The 21,321-nt window shown below is 45.6% G+C and overlaps 1 protein-coding gene across 1 annotated transcript in view; it reads left to right on the top strand.

Moving 5' to 3' along the window:
* LOC140104731 (dynein light chain Tctex-type 4-like) overlaps window positions 1-21,321 on the top strand; it is a 32,237-nt gene that overhangs the window by 7,583 nt on the left and 3,333 nt on the right. The window contains exons 2-4 of the mRNA XM_072128386.1: window positions 941-1,076; window positions 2,339-2,488; window positions 4,372-4,446. Of these exons, the coding sequence (XP_071984487.1) occupies window positions 975-1,076; window positions 2,339-2,488; window positions 4,372-4,446 (327 nt within the window). The 5' untranslated portion in view covers window positions 941-974. The remainder of the gene's footprint in view (window positions 1-940; window positions 1,077-2,338; window positions 2,489-4,371; window positions 4,447-21,321) is intronic.

Consider the following 21,321-nt stretch of genomic DNA (forward strand, 5'->3'; position numbering starts at 1 on the left):
TGTGTCCTCTATATGTGCTGTGTATCCTCTATATGTGCTGTGTATCCTCTATATGTGCTGTGTATCCTCTATATGTGCTGTGTGTCCTCTATATGTGCTATGTGTCCTCTATATGTGCTGTGTATCCTCTATATGTGCTGTGTATCCTCTATATGTGCTGTGTGTCCTCTGTATGTGCTGTGTATCCTCTATATGTGCTGTGTGTCCTCTATATGTGCTGTGTCCTCTATATGTGCTGTGTATCCTCTATATGTGCTGTGTGTCCTCTATATGTGCTGTGTATCCACTATATGTGCTGTGTATCCACTATATGTGCTGTGTATCCTCTATATGTGCTGTGTATCCTCTATATGTGCTGTGTGTCCTCTGTATGTGCTGTGTATCCTCTATATGTGCTGTGTGTCCTCTATATGTGCTGTGTGTCCTCTATATGTGCTGTGTATCCTCTATATGTGCTGTGTATCCTCTATATGTGCTGTGTATCCTCTATATGTGCTGTGTGTCCTCTGTATGTGCTGTGTATCCTCTATATGTGCTGTGTGTCCTCTGTATGTGCTGTGTATCCTCTATATGTGCTGTGTGTCCTCTGTATGTGCTGTGTCCTCTATATGTGCGGTGTCCTCTATATGTGCTGTGTGTCCTCTGTATGTGCTGTGTATCCTCTATATGTGCTGTGTATCCTCTATATGTGCTGTGTATCCTCTATATGTGGTGTATCCTCTATATGTGCTGTGTGTCCTCTATATGTGCTGTGTGTCCTCTGTATGTGCTGTGTATCCTCTATATGTTCTGTGTATCCTCTATATGTGCTGTGTATCCTCTATATGTGCTGTGTCCTCTATATGTGCTGTGTGTCCTCTGTATGTGATGTTTATTCTATTTTCTTATTTGTGGATTGTCCCTACAGAGTCCCGGCCACTAATCTCCTTCCACATTTCAGGGAGAGACGCGTCATCATCAGATCCTCCTCCATTATGGACGCCACGAGTGACAGCAAGCGGCTGGGAGCAGTGAAACTTTCTCGGGTGACTTTTCGAGCTACAAATCGGGACAGTGACCCAACGGCCGCGAAAACCGTAAGATCCCAGACTCGTGCGAGGACACAGGGACCTCATACTGGGGCGTCTGTCACCCAGGGCCCCGATATAAGACTCAGCAGTTTGTGGCAACTTTCCCTGGAGTCAGAGTCAGTGCTGCTACATTGTACCAATCCTATACATAATATAGGTCTTACTGAAAGGGAACCTGTCAGGAGGATTTACCCACCTGTTATACAGGATCACAATGACATCCTTCCTTCCTACACAGCAGGAGAACATTGAACGCTCCATATATTATACCAAGGAGTCAAGGGGGCGGAGAAGAGTCACACTCGGATGTCATCATGAGTGACAGTGCCATCAGCTTTTACCACCCAACAGCTGACTTGTGATGATGCATCAGGCCTATGGCACATCAATAATCGCAGGAGGAGACTTCCCAGCATGACTCTTATCCGCCCACTTGACTCTTTTCCGCCCACTTGACTCTTTTAGCATAATATTGATAACAGGTTTGCGTCCCCTTTAAGACTCACATCTGAATTGTCTGACACTTTTCGGGTCACTAGTCACAATGGATTAGTAAGGGGACAGTTGTATGAACAGGTCCGAGGCCTCAGGACTGAGGAGTGAAATTCCTTGGCATGAAGGACAAACAATAAGTATTCAGCGGATTTATCCCCCGTGTAATGATGTCACCTCCCGGGTCACTGACGCCAACACCACAAATGACTGATTGTTTCAGCTCGTTTGGCCTCAATGACTCCATTAGTTTTACACGGTGATCTCTAGTATTGGCGGCCATTTTGGAAACGCACAATACATTGCAGCAGAGGGGAAGCGCTTTATGGCAGCTCCAATGATTGTCAGTCTATGGTGCACAGGAGGACACAGGCGGCCCCCGGGGTATGTGCTACACAGGAGCTTTAGGTTTGGACTTTATGCTGAATTTGTGAGTCGGAACCAGTATATTTTATCATAGTAACTACAGACAATAAGATGTGCTCGTCCCAGGGACAATTGGATTTTCTAAATTTTGTGTGGTCAAGGGAACAAGGATTATTAATAAAGCTTCATTACTAAAGGGACTAAAATTCATCACCCAGAGACTTCACCAGAGGTCACAGGGGTCGTCTGTAAGTCGGGGTCGTCTGTAAGTCAGGGACCCCCTGTACAGTTTGTAAGATGGAGTGTAGCGCCTCTCCTGGAGATCAGGATGAACAGGGACAATGCAGACAGAGGGGTAGACACCCGCTATATGATAATTACCGCTGATTCATCCGTATTTCTCCTCTTAGGTGGCAGCCGCTCAGACCCCCCGGACCACCTCAAACGTGAAGCCTCCGCCCAGCGAAGCGTCTCCCAAACCTACAGACACGAAGAAAGCTGCGCCGTCCATCAGTCTGTCCGGTCTCCTGGCCGCGCAGCGGATGACGCTGAGGCTGAAGGTGAATACACGGAGGACGTTACATTGTAATTGTGCTGCTGTTCTGGATATTACACGAGGTCATGGGGGGGGGCTATGGCTGAGCAGGGTGGGTGTGGGGGTGTCATGGGGGGGGCTATGGCTGAGCAGGGTGGGTGTGGGGGTGTCATGGGGGGGGCCTATGGCCGAGCAGGGTGGGTGTGGGGGTGTCATGGGGGGGCTATGGCTGAGCAGGGTGGGTGTGGGGGTGTCATGGGGGGGCTATGGCTGAGCGGGGTGGGTGTGGGGGTGTCATGGGGGGGGGCTATGGCTGAGCGGGGTGGGTGTGGGGGTGTCATGGGGGGGGCTATGGCTGAGCAGGGTGGGTGTGTCATGGGGGGGGCTATGGCTGAGCGGGGTGGGTGTGTCATGGGGGGGGCTATGGCTGAGCAGGGTGGGTGTGGGGGTGTCATGGGGGTCTATGGCTGAGCAGGGTGGGTGTGTCATGGGGGGGGCTATGGCTGAGCGGGGTGGGTGTGTCATGGGGGGGGCTATGGCTGAGCAGGGTGGGTGTGGGGGTGTCATGGGGGGGGCTATGGCTGAGCGGGGTGGGTGTGGGGGTGTCATGGGGGGGGCTATGGCTGAGCAGGGTGGGTGTGGGGGTGTCATGGGGGGGGGCTATGGCTGAGCGGGGTGGGTGTGTCATGGGGGGGGCTATGGCTGAGCAGGGTGGGTGTGGGGGTGTCATGGGGGGGCTATGGCTGAGCAGGGTGGGTGTGGGGGTGTCATGGGGGGGGCCTATGGCCGAGCAGGGTGGGTGTGGGGGGTGTCATGGGGGGGGCTATGGCTGAGCAGGGTGGGTGTGGGGGTGTCATGGGGGGGGCCTATGGCCGAGCAGGGTGGGTGTGGGGGTGTCATGGGGGGGGCTATGGCTGAGCAGGGTGGGTGTGGGGGTGTCATGGGGGGGGCTATGGCTGAGCGGGGTGGGTGTGTCATGGGGGGGGCTATGGCTGAGCAGGGTGGGTGTGGGGGTGTCATGGGGGGGGCTATGGCTGAGCAGGGTGGGTGTGGGGGTGTCATGGGGGGGGCCTATGGCCGAGCAGGGTGGGTGTGGGGGTGTCATGGGGGGGGCTATGGCTGAGCGGGGTGGGTGTGTCATGGGGGGGGCTATGGCTGAGCAGGGTGGGTGTGGGGGGTGTCATGGGGGGGCCTATGGCTGAGCAGGGTGGGTGTGGGGGTGTCATGGGGGGGGCTATGGCCGAGCAGGGTGGGTGTGGGGGGTGTCATGGGGGGGCCTATGGCTGAGCAGGGTGGGTGTGGGGGTGTCATGGGGGGGGCCTATGGCCGAGCAGGGTGGGTGTGGGGGGTGTCATGGGGGGGCCTATGGCTGAGCAGGGTGGGTGTGGGGGTGTCATGGGGGGGGCCTATGGCCGAGCAGGGTGGGTGTGGGGGTGTCATGGGGGGGCTATGGCTGAGCGGGGTGGGGGTGTCATGGGGGGTCGGTAGACATGAGATGAGTCTTTGCGGCGCCTTGTGATCGTTGCTGAAGCTTTTGGTGGCTCCTCCGTGACCTTGGGCTGGAGACGTTGTGTGACAGCGAGGACCATTAGTGGAAGCAGAAGACAATGGGGGATATTTATCACATGCAGCGCCGGACATCCAGAGGCCTAGGGCAGGCGCAGCGTCTATTCTACCCCAGGCCCAGAAATAAACGCAGCGAGTTTACGCCCCTCGCCGGCCCCACACTGGTGTGAAGGTGGCGGATTGGGGCAAATAATCGCAAGTACTAGCTGACGTGACGTGACGGGGGGGGGGGGGGAGGGGTTAAATGAAAGGGTTCACTTACTTTTTCTTGCAAAACTTTACTGTTGGTATAAAACAGATATTTTTCTGTAGATCATATAATAAACCCCTCATCTCTTTCAGAACCAAGCAGCTTTAAGGAGGAAGGCGCGAGCCCGGACCCCCAACCGCAAGCCCATCGCCATCATCAATGAGCAGGTCTGGACCCGGGGGGGGGGGGGTGGGTGGTAATAGCGAGGGCCAGGTAGCACGTGTCTGGTTATACATCTAATCTATAGGTGTTACACACAGTGGGATGCGCTATAGACAACTCCATACAGTCCTGGCCAGAAGGTCTGAGAATGATACAAATGGTGATTGTTACAAAGTCTCCGGCGTCAGGTGGTATAATGGTAATTTGCATATTCTCCAGAATGTTATAAAGAGGGATCAGCTTATCAGCAATTCATTACACAGTCAGTATTTACCCAGAATATGAACTTTTTCCCCCAAAACACATTTCACCTTCATTGCAGGCGCCTGAGGGGGATGTCACATGTTCAGTTTTTGATGCCCAAACCAGGATTGGAGTAAAAGTAGGAGGAGGAGCAGCACCTTTCAATTATTTGTCTCACCCATTATGATCCACACCGGATTTTGGCTTCAAAAACTGCATCTGAAAAACTCAACGTGTGCCATCACCCTTAGGCGAAGCAGCGGCCATGGTGTCAGTGGAGTCTCCAGTAACACAGGTGCGGGGGCTGAAGGGGACAATCACACCCCTGGACACTTTACAAGGAGGCTGGTGCTTGGCACCATTGTTTCTCTTCTGTTACCCATGGTTATCTCTAAAGAAACACGTGCAGTCATCATTGCACTGCACAAAACTGGCCGAACAGGGAAGAGTATCGCAGCCAGAAAGATGGCACCTCAGTCACCAATCTATCGCATCATCAAGGAATCCAGGAGAGAGGATCCATTGTTAGCAAAAAGGCTCCAGGAGCCCAAGAAGGAGCAGCAAGCACCAGGAGCGTCTCTTACAAGTGTCTCAGCTGGGGGATGGGGCTCCCAGCATCGCAGAGCTCAGGAATGGCAGCAGCAGGTGTGAGGCATCTGCACGCACTGTGACACTGCGGAGACTCCTGGAGCAAGGCCTGGTGTCCAGGAGGGCAGCACAGAAGCCGCTTCTCTCCAGAAACCATCAGGGAAAGATGGATATTCTGCAGGAGGTGCAGGGAGTGGACGCTGAGGACTGGGGGACAGACGGATATTCTGCAGGAGGTGCAGGGAGTGGACGCTGAGGACTGGGGGACAGACGGATATTCTGCAGGAGGTGCAGGGAGTGGACGCTGAGGACTGGGGGAACTCACGGATATTCTGCAGGAGGTGCAGGGAGTGGACGCTGAGGACTGGGGGACAGACAGATATTCTGCAGGAGGTGCAGGGAGTGGACGCTGAGGACTGGGGGACAGACGGATATTCTGCAGGAGGTGCAGGGAGTGGACGCTGAGGACTGGGGGACAGACGGATATTCTGCAGGAGGTGCAGGGAGTGGACGCTGAGGACTGGGGGACAGACGGATATTCTGCAGGAGGTGCAGGGAGTGGACGCTGAGGACTGGGGGACAGACGGATATTCTGCAGGAGGTGCAGGGAGTGGACGCTGAGGACTGGGGGACAGACGGATATTCTGCAGGAGGTGCAGGGAGTGGACGCTGAGGACTGGGGGACTGATGGATATTCTGCAGGAGGTGCAGGGAGTGGACGCTGAGGACTGGGGGACAGACGGATATTCTGCAGGAGGTGCAGGGAGGGGACGCTGAGGACTGGGGGACAGACGGATATTCTGCAGGAGGTGCAGGGAGGGGACGCTGAGGACTGGGGGACAGACGGATATTCTGCAGGAGGTGCAGGGAGGGGACGCTGAGGACTCTGATGAATCCCCTTTCCGATTGTTGGGAGCAGACAAGGTGAGCGATGCCCCCAGTCCTGTCTCCTGCACCTGTAAAGCTCCTGCAGCCATTCATGTGTGGGGGGGGGGGGGGGGGGAATCGCCTAAAAACCCCTCCATGAATAAAGAATGGAGCAGAATGTCCTCCAGGAGCCGCTTCTCCCGACCCTCCAGGAGCAGATGGTGATGAGCAGAGCCTCCTCCAGCATGATGGAGCACCGGCCATAAAGGGGAGAACTAAATGGATCAGGGGACAGAACACACAGATTCTGGGTCCATGGCTCCGGGGACAGAACACACAGATTCTGGGTCCATGGCCCGGGAACAGAACACAGAGATTCTGGGTCCATGGCTCGGGAACAGAACACAGAGATTCTGGGTCCATGGCTCGGGAACAGAACACACAGATTCTGGGTCCATGGCCCGGGAACAGAACACAGAGATTCTGGGTCCATGGCCCGGGAACAGAACACAGAGATTCTGGGTCCATGGCCCGGGAACAGAACACAGAGATTCTGGCTCCATGGCTCGGGAACAGAACACACAGATTCTGGGTCCATGGCCCGGGAACAGAACACAGAGATTCTGGGTCCATGGCTCCGGGAACAGAACACAAAGATTCTGGGTCCATGGCCCGGAGACTCCCCAGATCTTATCCCATTGAGAACTTGTGGTCAATCATCAGGAGACGGGGGACAAACAAAACCGACACATTGTGACAGAATGCAGCAGTGATAGTGCAGGAATGGACGGCGATCAGTCAGGATCTGGTGCAGGAGGTGAGTGAGAGCTGCCAGGGAGAATTGCAGAGGTCCTGGAGAAGAAGGAGAGGTCCTGCAGATACTGACTGGCTGCAGTAACTCCTCCCACCTGACAATAAAAGCTTCTGCTCCCCATAATATGATTGCACTTGTATCTCTGTATGTGATAAACATCTGACAGACCAGAGGGACACATCATGTGACAGGAGGAGATTGTGTCATTCTCAGGACTTATGGCCAGGACTGTATATACTGTATCCTCTGTATACAGGACTGTATATACTGTATCCTCTGTATACGGGACTGTATATACTGTATCCTCTGTATACAGGGCTGTATATACTGTATCCTCTGTATACAGGACTGTATATACTGTATCCTCTGTATACAGGGCTGTATATACTGTATCCTCTGTACACCAGGACTGTATATACTGTACCCTCTGTATACAGGGCTGTATATACTGTATCCTCTGTACACCAGGACTGTATATACTGTACCCTCTGTATACAGGACTGTATATACTGTACCCTCTGTACACCAGGACTGTATATACTGTGCCCTCTGTATACAGGACTGTATATACTGTACCCTCTGTACACCAGGACTGTATATACTGTACCCTCTGTATACAGGACTGTATATACTGTACCCTTTGTATACAGGGCTGTATATACTGTACCCTCTGTATACAGGACTGTATATACTGTATCCCCTGTGTATACAGGACTGTATATACTGTATCCCCTGTGTATACAGGACTGTATATACTGTATCCTCTGTATACAGGGCTGTATATACTGTATCCCCTGTGTACAGGACTGTATATACTGTATCCTCTGTATACAGGACTGTATATACTGTATCCTCTGTGTACAGGGCTGTATATACTGTATCCTCTGTATACAGGACTGTAAATACTGTATCCTCTGTATACAGGGCTGTATATACTGTATCCTCTGTATACAGGACTGTATATACTGTACCCTCTGTATACAGTACTGTATATACTGTATCCTCTGTATACAGGACTGTATATACTGTACCCTCTGTATACAGGACTGCATATACTGTGTCCTCTGTATACGGGACTGCATATACTGTATCCTCTGTGTACAGGGCTGTATATACTGTACCCTCTGTGTACAGGGCTGTATATACTGTATCCTCTGTATACAGGGCTGCATATACTGTGTCCTCTGTATACGGGACTGCATATACTGTATCCTCTGTATACGGGACTGCATATACTGTGTCCTCTGTATACGGGACTGCATATACTGTATCCTCTGTGTACAGGGCTGTATATACTGTATCCTCTGTGTACAGGGCTGTATATACTGTACCCTCTGTACACAGGACTGTATATACTGTATCCTCTGTATACAGGACTGTATATACTGTATCCTCTGTATACAGGGCTGTATATACTGTACCCTCTGTATACAGGACTGTAGATACTGTATCCTCTGTATACGGGACTGTATATACTGTGCCCTCTGTATACGGGACTGTATATACTGTGCCCTCTGTATACAGGACTGTATATACTGTGCCCTCTGTATACAGGACTGTATATACTGTACCCTCTGTATACAGGGCTGTATATACTGCATCCTCTGTGTACGGGACTGTAGATACTGTATCCTCTGTATACGGGACTGTATATACTGTACCCTCTGTATACGGGACTGTATATACTGTATCCTCTGTATACAGGACTGTATATACTGTATCCTCTGTATACAGGGCTGTATATACTGTACCCTCTGTATACAGGGGTGTATATACTGTATCCTCTGTATACAGGGCTGTATATACTGCATCCTCTGTGTACAGGACTGTATATACTGTACCCTCTGTATACAGGACTGTATATACTGTACCCTCTGTATACAGGACCGTATATACTGTATCCTCTGTATACAGGACTGTATATACTGTGCCCTCTGTATACAGGACTGTATATACTGTGCCCTCTGTATACAGGACTGTATATACTGTGCCCTCTGTAAACAGGACTGTATATACTGTATCCTCTGTATACAGGACTGTATATACTGTATCCTCTGTACACCAGGACTGTATATACTGTACCCTCTGTATACAGGACTGTATATACTGTACCCTCTGTACACCAGGACTGTATATACTGTGCCCTCTGTATACAGGACTGTATATACTGTACCCTCTGTACACCAGGACTGTATATACTGTACCCTCTGTATACAGGACTGTATATACTGTACCCTCTGTATACAGGACTGTATATACTGTATCCCCTCTGTATACAGGACTGTATATACTGTATCCTCTGTATACAGGGCTGTATATACTGTATCCCCTGTGTACAGGACTGTATATACTGTATCCTCTGTATACAGGACTGTATATACTGTATCCTCTGTGTACAGGGCTGTATATACTGTATCCTCTGTATACAGGACTGTAAATACTGTATCCTTTGTATACAGGACTGTATATACTGTATCCTCTGTATACAGGACTGTATATACTGTATCCTCTGTGTACAGGGCTGTATATACTGTATCCTCTGTATACAGGACTGTATATACTGTACCCTCTGTATACAGGGCTGTATATACTGTATCCTCTGTATACAGGACTGTATATACTGTACCCTCTGTATACAGTACTGTATATACTGTATCCTCTGTATACAGGACTGTATATACTGTACCCTCTGTATACAGGACTGCATATACTGTGTCCTCTGTATACGGGACTGCATATACTGTATCCTCTGTGTACAGGGCTGTATATACTGTATCCTCTGTGTACAGGGCTGTATATACTGTATCCCCTGTGTACAGGACTGTATATACTGTATCCTCTGTATACAGGACTGTATATACTGTATCCTCTGTGTACAGGGCTGTATATACTGTATCCTCTGTATACAGGACTGTAAATACTGTATCCTTTGTATACAGGACTGTATATACTGTATCCTCTGTATACAGGACTGTATATACTGTATCCTCTGTGTACAGGGCTGTATATACTGTATCCTCTGTATACAGGACTGTATATACTGTACCCTCTGTATACAGGGCTGTATATACTGTATCCTCTGTATACAGGACTGTATATACTGTACCCTCTGTATACAGTACTGTATATACTGTATCCTCTGTATACAGGACTGTATATACTGTACCCTCTGTATACAGGACTGCATATACTGTGTCCTCTGTATACGGGACTGTATATACTGTACCCTCTGTGTACAGGGCTGTATATACTGTATCCTCTGTATACAGGGCTGTATATACTGTGTCCTCTGTATACGGGACTGCATATACTGTATCCTCTGTATACGGGACTGCATATACTGTGTCCTCTGTATACGGGACTGCATATACTGTATCCTCTGTGTACAGGGCTGTATATACTGTATCCTCTGTGTACAGGGCTGTATATACTGTACCCTCTGTACACAGGACTGTATATACTGTATCCTCTGTATACAGGACTGTATATACTGTATCCTCTGTATACAGGGCTGTATATACTGTACCCTCTGTATACAGGACTGTAGATACTGTATCCTCTGTATACGGGACTGTATATACTGTGCCCTCTGTATACGGGACTGTATATACTGTGCCCTCTGTATACAGGACTGTATATACTGTGCCCTCTGTATACGGGACTGTATATACTGCATCCTCTGTGTACGGGACTGTAGATACTGTATCCTCTGTATACGGGACTGTATATACTGTACCCTCTGTATACGGGACTGTATATACTGTATCCTCTGTATACAGGACTGTATATACTGTATCCTCTGTATACAGGGGTGTATATACTGTATCCTCTGTATACAGGGGTGTATATACTGTATCCTCTGTATACAGTACTGTATATACTGTACCCTCTGTATACAGGACCGTATATACTGTACCCTCTGTATACAGGACCGTATATACTGTATCCTCTGTGTACAGGACTGTATATACTGTATCCTCTGTGTACAGGACTGTATATACTGTATCGTCTGTATACAGGACTGTATATACCGTGCCCCCTGTACACAGGACTGTATATACTGTATCCTCTGTATACAGGACTGTATATACTGTATCCTCTGTATGCAGGACTGTATATACTGTATCCTCTGTATACAGGACTGTATATACTGTACCCTCTGTATATAGGACTGTATATACTGTACCCTCTGTATACAGGACTGTATATACTGTATCCTCTGTATACAGGACTGTATATACTGTACCCTCTGTATATAGGACTGTATATACTGTACCCTCTGTATACAGGACTGTATATACTGTATCCTCTGTATACAGGACTGTATATACTGTACCCTCTGTATACAGGACTGTATATACTGTACCCTCTGTATACAGGACTGTATATACTGTATCCTCTGTATACAGGACTGTATATACTGTACCCTCTGTATACAGGACTGTATATACTGTATCCTCTGTATACAGGACTGTATATACTGTATCCTCTGTATACAGGACTGTATATACTGTATCCTCTGTATACAGGACTGTATATACTGTATCCTCTGTATACAGGACTGTATATACTGTACCCTCTGTATACAGGGCTGTATATACTGTATCCTCTGTATACAGGACTGTATATACTGTATCCTCTGTATACAGGACTGTATATACTGTGCCCTCTGTATACAGGGCTGTATATACTGTGCCCTCTGTATACAGGGCTGTATATACTGTATCCTCTGTATACAGGACTGTATATACTGTGCCCTCTGTATACAGGACTGTATATACTGTACCCTCTGTATACAGGGCTGTATATACTGTGCCCTCTGTATACAGGGCTGTATATACTGTATCCTCTGTGTACAGGGCTGTATATACTGTATCCTCTGTATACCAGGACTGTATATACTGTATCCTCTGTATACAGGACTGTAAATACTGTATCCTCTGTGTACAGGACTGTATATACTGTATCATCTGTGTACAGGGCTGTATATACTGTATCCTCTGTATACAGGACTGTATATACTGTATCCTCTGTGTACAGGGCTGTATATACTGTATCCTCTGTGTACAGGGCTGTATATACTGTATCCTCTGTGTACAGGGCTGTATATACTGTATCCTCTGTATACAGGGCTGTATATACTGTGTCCTCTGTATACGGGACTGTATATACTGTATCCTCTGTATACGGGACTGCATATACTGTGTCCTCTGTATACGGGACTGCATATACTGTATCCTCTGTATACGGGACTGCATATACTGTGTCCTCTGTATACGGGACTGCATATACTGTATCCTCTGTATACAGGACTGTATATACTGTACCCTCTGTATACAGGACTGTATATACTGTACCCTCTGTATACAGGACTGTATATACTGTATCCTCTGTATACAGGACTGTATATACTGTACCCTCTGTATACAGGACTGTATATACTGTACCCTCTGTATACAGGACTGTATATACTGCATCCTCTGTGTACAGGGCTGTATATACTGTATCCTCTGTGTACAGGGCTGTATATACTGTACCCTCTGTACACAGGACTGTATATACTGTATCCTCTGTATACAGGACTGTATATACTGTACCCTCTGTATACAGGACTGTATATACTGTACCCTCTGTATACAGGACTGTATATACTGTATCCTCTGTATACAGGACTGTATATACTGTATCCTCTGTATACAGGACTGTAGATACTGTATCCTCTGTATACAGGACTGTATATACTGTATCCTCTGTATACAGGACTGTATATACTGTATCCTCTGTATACAGGACTGTATATACACTGTATCCTCTGTATACAGGACTGTATATACTGTATCCTCTGTATACAGGGCTGTATATACTGTGTCCTCTGTATACGGGACTGCATATACTGTATCCTCTGTATACGGGACTGCATATACTGTGTCCTCTGTATACGGGACTGCATATACTGTATCCTCTGTATACGGGACTGTATATACTGTACCCTCTGTATACAGGACTGTATATACTGTACCCTCTGTATACAGGACTGTATATACTGTATCCTCTGTATACAGGACTGTATATACTGTATCCTCTGTATACAGGACTGTAGATACTGTATCCTCTGTATACAGGACTGTATATACTGTATCCTCTGTATACAGGACTGTATATACACTGTATCCTCTGTATACAGGACTGTATATACTGTATCCTCTGTATACGGGACTGTATATACTGTATCCTCTGTATACGGGACTCTATATACTGTATCCTCTGTATACAGGACTGTAGATACTGTATCCTCTGTATACAGGACTGTATATACTGTATCCTCTGTATACAGGACTGTATATACTGTATCCTCTGTATACGGGACTGTATATACTGTACCCTCTGTATACAGGGCTGTATGTACTATACCCTCTGTATACAGGACTCTATATACTGTATCCTCTGTATACAGGACTCTATATACTGTATCCTCTGTATACAGGGCTGTATATACTGTATCCTCTGTATACAGGGCTGTATATACTGTACCCTCTGTATACAGGGCTGTATATACTGTACCCTCTGTATACAGGGCTGTATATACTGTATCCTCTGTATACAGGACTCTATATACTGTATCCTCTGTATACAGGGCTGTATATACTGTATCCTCTGTATACAGGACAGTATATACTGTATCCTCTGTATACAGGACTCTATATACTGTATCCTCTGCATACAGGACTGTATATACTGTATCCTCTGTATACAGGACTGTATAGACTGTATCCTCTGTATACAGGACTGTATATACTGTACCCTCTGCATACAGGACTGTATATACTGTATCCTCTGTATACAGGACTGTATATACTGTATCCTCTGTATACAGGACAGTATATACTGTATCCTCTGTATACAGGACTCTATATACTGTATCCTCTGTATACAGGACTGTATATACTGTATCCTCTGTGTACAGGACTGTATATACTGTATCCTCTGTATACACTGTATCCTCTGTATACAGGACTGTATATACTGTACCCTCTGTATACAGGACTGTATATACTGTACCCTCTGTGTACAGGACTGTATATACTGTATTCTCTGTATACAGGACTGTATATACTGTACCCTCTGTATACAGGACTGTATATACTGTACCCTCTGTGTACAGGACTATATATACTGTATCCTCTGTATACAGGACTGTATATACTGTATCCTCTGTGTACAGGACTGTATATACTGTACCCTCTGTGTACAGGACTGTATACACTGTACCCTCTGTATACAGGGCTGTATATACTGTATCCTCTGTGTACAGGACTGTATATACTGTATCCTCTGTATACAGGACTGTATATACTGTATCCTCTGTATACAGGACTGTATATACTGTATCCTCTGTATACAGGGCTGTATATACTGTACCCTCTGTATACAGGACTGTATATACTGTATCATCTGTATACAGGACTGTATATACTGTATCCTCTGTGTACAGGACTGTATATACTGTATCCTCTGTATACAGGACTGTATATACTGTATCCTCTGTGTACAGGACTGTATATACTGTATCCTCTGTATACAGGACTGTATATACTGTACCCTCTGTATACAGGACTGTATATACTGTATCCTCTGTATACGGGACTGTATATACTGTACCCTCTGTATACAGGACTGTATATACTGTACCCTCTGTATACAGGACCGTATATACCGTGCCCCCTGTACACAGGACTGTATATACTGTATCCTCTGTATACAGCTTGACCATAGCTACAAGTATCTTATCCTCAAGTCCCCAATGCAAACACTGAATGAGATGTAACCACAGAACAGCTGAGTTGTTGCAGGATGATGAATTCCTTTAAGTGAGGGAGTGCCCGGTCTTTGTCCGATATACAATGGGGGAGGGGATCAGCGGTAATCTGTATTTACACGAGATGTCCACATTACAGGGAACAAGCGGCCTCGGCTCTATACAATGAGCGGCTTAGATACATTACACACGGCAGCGGCCTCTCTCTATACAATGAGCGGCTTAGATACATTACACACGGCAGCGGCCTCTCTCTATACAATGAGCGGCTTAGATACATTACACACGGCAGCGGCCTCTCTCTATACAATGAGCGGCTTAGATACATTACACACGGCAGCGGCCTCTCTCTATACAATGAGCGGCTTAGATACATTACACACGGCAGCGGCCTCTCTCTATACAATGAGCGGCTTAGATACATTACACACGGCAGAGGCCTCTCTCTATACAATGAGCGGCTTAGATACATTACACACGGCAGCGGCCTCTCTCTATACAATGAGCGGCTTAGATACATTACACACGGCAGCGGCCTCTCTCTATACAATGAGCGGCTTAGATACATTACACACGGCAGCGGCCTCTCTCTATACAATGAGCGGCTTAGATACATTACACACGGCAGCGGCCTCTCTCTATACAATGAGCGGCTTAGATACATTACACACGGCAGCGGCCTCTCTCTATACAATGAGCGGCTTAGATACATTACACACGGCAGCGGCCTCTCTCTATACAATGAGCGGCTTAGATACATTACACACGGCAGCGGCCTCTCTCTATACAATGAGCGGCTTAGATACATTACACACGGCAGCGGCCTCTCTCTATACAATGAGCGGCTTAGATACATTACACACGGCAGCGGCCTCTCTCTATACAATGAGCGGCTTAGATACATTACACACGGCAGCGGCCTCTCTCTATACAATGAGCGGCTTAGATACATTACACACGGCAGCGGCCTCTCTCTATACAATGAGCGGCTTAGATACATTACACACGGCAGCGGCCTCTCTCTATACAATGAGCGGCTTAGATACATTACACACGGCAGCGGCCTCTCTCTATACAATGAGCGGCTTAGATACATTACACACGGCAGCGGCCTCTCTCTATACAATGAGCGGCTTAGATACATTACACACGGCAGCGGCCTCTCTCTATACAATGAGCGGCTTAGATACATTACACACGGCAGCGGCCTCTCTCTATACAATGAGCGGCTTAGATACATTACACACGGCAGCGGCCTCTCTCTATACAATGAGCGGCTTAGATACATTACACACGGCAGCGGCCTCTCTCTATACAATGAGCGGCTTAGATACATTACACACGGCAGCGGCCTCTCTCTATACAATGAGCGGCTTAGATACATTACACACGGCAGCGGCCTCTCTCTATACAATGAGCTCTATTCCTAGAGTTCTTCAAGACTCCTGTTTTGGTTTTAAAACAAAAACCTGGGCGCACTTCGTTCCAATGGAAAGACAATTTTATTTGTTCAAATTAAAATAACATATTAAAATATATGGAAAAGCAAGACGCGTTTCGGATCCGAACAGGATCCTTCCTCAGTTGCATAATAAGTATTCGTCTATGGAGTTCTATATATACATATTGTTTTGGCGCGTACACGGTAACGAGACCAGGGTGCGTTACTGCAGGCATATAAATCAATAACTAATATGATCGATGGCACACATTGATAAAATGTATAAAAGAAGAATAGTTTGAATGGTTCCAATAAATACAATTAATACAATTAAAAGGATTATAATGAAAGAAAGAGATATTTACCAAAAAAATTCTAACACCTCTTGAAAATAGCAGCATTATAGTACCCGACACAGCAATATCACCCCCATTCGATATCTCCAAAATATCCATACATGAAGACCCCTCCCCCTCGAACAACGCACCCATCATCATTGACAATACACACAACACCAAAGGGTGTCTGGTACCGTTTCTACAACCAATAAATAAACATATCGAATCCACCATCCCTCAGACAGATTTTTTAGACCATCTCCCATTAAACCATACAGTCAAAAAAACTCAGATGAAACCGATCACCATGTTTTTTCCAATAACCCAGAAATCGGTGAAAAAAAGAAAAAAAGATACAGAGGGAAAAGAGGAGGCAAAAAAAGAAAGAAAAGAATTATCACCACCCCCAAACACCCCAAAGAAAAGAAAACCCACCCTTTGAGGTCCATAACCAAGAAACAACAAAAAACCAAGATCTTCAATCTATCATCCCATGTTCTTAACACCCATGAGATAAGCCTCCTAGAAAAAGGACTCTCCTTCTGCCCAGATAACAAATCAAAAGATTTCGATTTATTCCTAGATCTCCACCAATTCACTAGAAAAATCACCATCAAAAGACATTTTAATCTGAAAACAAAAAACAATTCCAATGATTACAAATCAGTACACGATACCAATTTAGATGAATATGCACATCAAGACGTCCGTCCACCCTCCACCTTTTACCCATTAGAGCACCAAGGTCATCACATCAAAACCTTTCATGACCTGGTAGCTCATGACCTTAATAACATAAACAAAAACAAAAATACCAATTCATCCAATTCGAACAAACATAAGAAAAATAAAAAAACACAACACAGCTATACACATACCAATCTAACTACATTGGAAAAATCAGCTTTGAAAAACTTGGAAAAAAATCCCAACATCATCATAAGAGCAGCAGACAAAGGGGGAGGGCTGGTCATACAGGATTGGGCAGACTACCATAAAGAAGCTCAAAATATTCTATCAGACCCGGAGTACTACGAAATCATTACAAAAGATCCCTTCCCGACCGTCAACAAGAATTTTACCAACCTTATAAAAATTGCATATCAAAAAGGATACCTGAACAAGAAAGAGAAAAAATTCATATCCATTACTCAACCAAATAAACCATACTTTTATCACCTTCCAAAGATACATAAAAACCCCACCGCACCCCCTGGACGTCCTATAGTATCTAATGTTCAAAGTCTTACAAGCAATTTATCTCACTACATAGATCTGTTCTTTCAACCTCTTGTCACCAAGTTACCCAGTTACATAAAAGATTCAGGGGACCTCATCCAAAAACTACAAAAACTATCATGGCAGAGTAACTATTGGCTAGTCACCATGGATGTAACAGCCCTATACAGCAATATTGACCACTTCATTGGACTCACGTGCGTAGAATTAAGCCTGGAAAAAAACACATGTATAAAAGAAGATCAAAAAACCTTTCTAGTAGAATGTCTTCAATTCATACTCACAAACAACTACTTCGAATATGGAGACATGGTCTACCACCAAATTAAAGGTACGGCCATGGGCACCAGAGTAGCCCCTTCATATGCCAATATCTTCATGGGGATTTTCGAAGAATTATATATTACACCAGAGGATATACATAAAGGACACCTGATCACATACTTCAGATTTATTGACGACTTGTTCATGATCTGGGAGGGTGAAAAATCCACATTGATTGATTACGCCGAGGAAATCAACAAGAATGAATGGGGCATCAAACTCACGTTGAATATCCAAAAGGAAGAAATCGAATTCCTAGACCTAATTATTAAACACAATGAAAGCAACTTAATCACGGAAACGTACTTCAAAACAGTTGATACCAACAGCTATTTAAACTTCAAGAGCAACCATCACAAAAAATGGCTGAATAATATTCCCTATAGTCAGTTTCTCAGAATTAGGAAAAACTGCACTAATAACAACACCTTCAAGAAACAAGCTCAGATCATAGAGAATAGATTCATGGAAAAAGGTTACCCAAAAGAACTTATAAAAGACGCCTTCAACAGAGCCAGCAAATACTCACAAGCGGAGTGCCTCAGACCAATCAGTAAGGAGGAGAACAACAAGACAGAGATTATAATAGAAGAAAGAAAGAAAGCCTCAGAAACCCGCTTCATCACCACCTACACCAAAAACCACAAGGAGGTAGAGGCAATCTTTAGGAAACACTGGCACATCTTGTGCAATGATCCTTATCTACAACAAAATATCTCGGCTAAACCAATATTTACATATAGAAGAGCCACCACATTAAAGCAAAGATTGGCCCCAAGTATACCCAAACAACTGAAAAAAGTAACACGTCCAGACAACTCTATTCAGAAAGTTAGCAAGTGCCTTAGTAAAAACTGTCAATGCTGCAAAGTCATTAACCATGGAACCACCATTTTCGGTTCCAACAACTCTGAAGAGAAATTCTACATTAAAACCAACATGACCTGTCAATCCAGATATGTCATCTACCTAATTGAATGCCAATGTGGATTGCAATACGTAGGCAGGACCACACAACCCCTTCACTGCCGCCTCAACCAACACAGGTTTAACATTCAACATCACAATAATAAACACAGTGTATCCAGACACATGGAAATAAAACATAAGAATGATATCAGATACAATATCACCCCAATTGATCATGTACACAAAGAAACCTCCAATAGATTCGAAGTCCTCAAACGCAAAGAAATTTACTGGATGTTTAAACTTAAAACATTGAAACCATTGGGCTTAAATGAAATAACTGAAACGATCCTAATATAATAATACTTCTAGAACAATCACTTGTTTTTAAAAAATATCTATAATTATATAATAATATACCTCCATTTAACCCTTGTACTTCTCATTCATCCAGCCAATCTCCAGTTTCATATTCTTACCCTCACATCAGGCTCTCTTTAGCCTCACACGCTTCACTTCTATGTATACATCCCTAGGCACGAACTTCAACCTGTCAACCACAGGGAATTATGGCCCATCCGGGCTTCCGTAGTTGTAGTCCTGCATCTACACATCGGCCATTTTAGTAGTTCCCAGCATTAAGATAGATATAGATCGATGCCCAAGTCTTATCCAGCACATCGATCAATAATAGGTATAGCCACAAATACCTACATTCATTTTTATTAATATGTTTATTCATTATAATCCTTTTAATTGTATTTATTGGAACCATTCAAACTATTCTTCTTTTATACATTTTATCAATGTGTGCCATCGATCATATTAGTTATTGATTTATATGCCTGCAGTAACGCACCCTGGTCTCGTTACCGTGTACGCGCCAAAACAATATGTATATATAGAACTCCATAGACGAATACTTATTATGCAACTGAGGAAGGATCCTGTTCGGATCCGAAATGCGTCTTGCTTTTCCATATATTTTAATATGTTATTTTAATTTGAACAAATAAAATTGTCTTTCCATTGGAACGAAGTGCGCCCAGGTTTTTGTTTTAAAACCAAAACAGGAGTCTTGAAGAACTCTAGGAATAGAGATCTACCTTTACCATTGTTTTACCGGCATCCGAACCGAGACGACTCCCATCAAGGCGGCATCAAGTTCCACATACTACCTGATATGCGATCTACATGAGTTGCGCCATCAGCGCAACACAATAAGGTGAGGGCATAATCATTTTATTCACCCACCCATTATCTGGAAGATCCTACACATCGAGCGCCCCCGCGCTCTTTCTTCTTCTTTTTTCTTTCCCTTCTATACAATGAGCAGCTTAGATACATTACACACGGCAGCGGCCTCTCTCTATACAATGAGCGGCTTAGATACATTACACACATTACACACGGCAGCGGCCTCTCTCTATACAATGAGCGGCTTAGATACATTACACACGGCAGCGGCCTCTCTCTATACAATGAGCAGCTTAGATACATTACACACGGCAGCGGCCTCTCTCTATACAATGAGCGGCTTAGATACATTACACACGGCAGCGGCCTCTCTCTATACAATGAGCAGCTTAGATACATTACACACGGCAGCGGCCTCTCTCTATACAATGAGCAGCTTAGATACATTACACACGGCAGAGGCCTCTCTCTATACAATGAGCGGCTTAGATACATTACACACATTACATACGGCAGCGGCCTCTCTCTATACAATGAGCGGCTTAGATACATTACACACGGCAGCGGCCTCTCTCTATACAATGAGCGGCTTAGATACATTACACACGGCAGCGGCCTCTCTCTATACAATGAGCGGCTTAGATACATTACACACATTACACACGGCAGCGGCCTCTCTCTATACAATGAGCAGCTTAGATACATTACACACGGCAGAGGCCTCTCTCTATACAATGAGCGGCTTAGATACATTACACACGGCAGCGGCCTCTCTCTATACAATGAGCGGCTTAGATACATTACACACATTACACACGGCAGCGGCCTCTCTCTATACAATGAGCGGCTTAGATACATTACACACATTACACACGGCAGCGGCCTCTCTCTATACAATGAGCGGCTTAGATACATTACACACGGCAGCGGCCTCTCTCTATACAATGAGCAGCTTAGATACATTACACACGGCAGAGGCCTCTCTCTATACAATGAGCGGCTTAGATACATTACACACGGCAGCGGCCTCTCTCTATACAATGAGCGGCTTAGATACATTACACACGGCAGCGGCCTCTCTCTATACAATGAGCGGCTTAGATA

This window comes from Engystomops pustulosus, chromosome 10 (assembly GCF_040894005.1).
Source record: "Engystomops pustulosus chromosome 10, aEngPut4.maternal, whole genome shotgun sequence".
Lineage (NCBI taxonomy): Eukaryota > Metazoa > Chordata > Amphibia > Anura > Leptodactylidae > Engystomops > Engystomops pustulosus.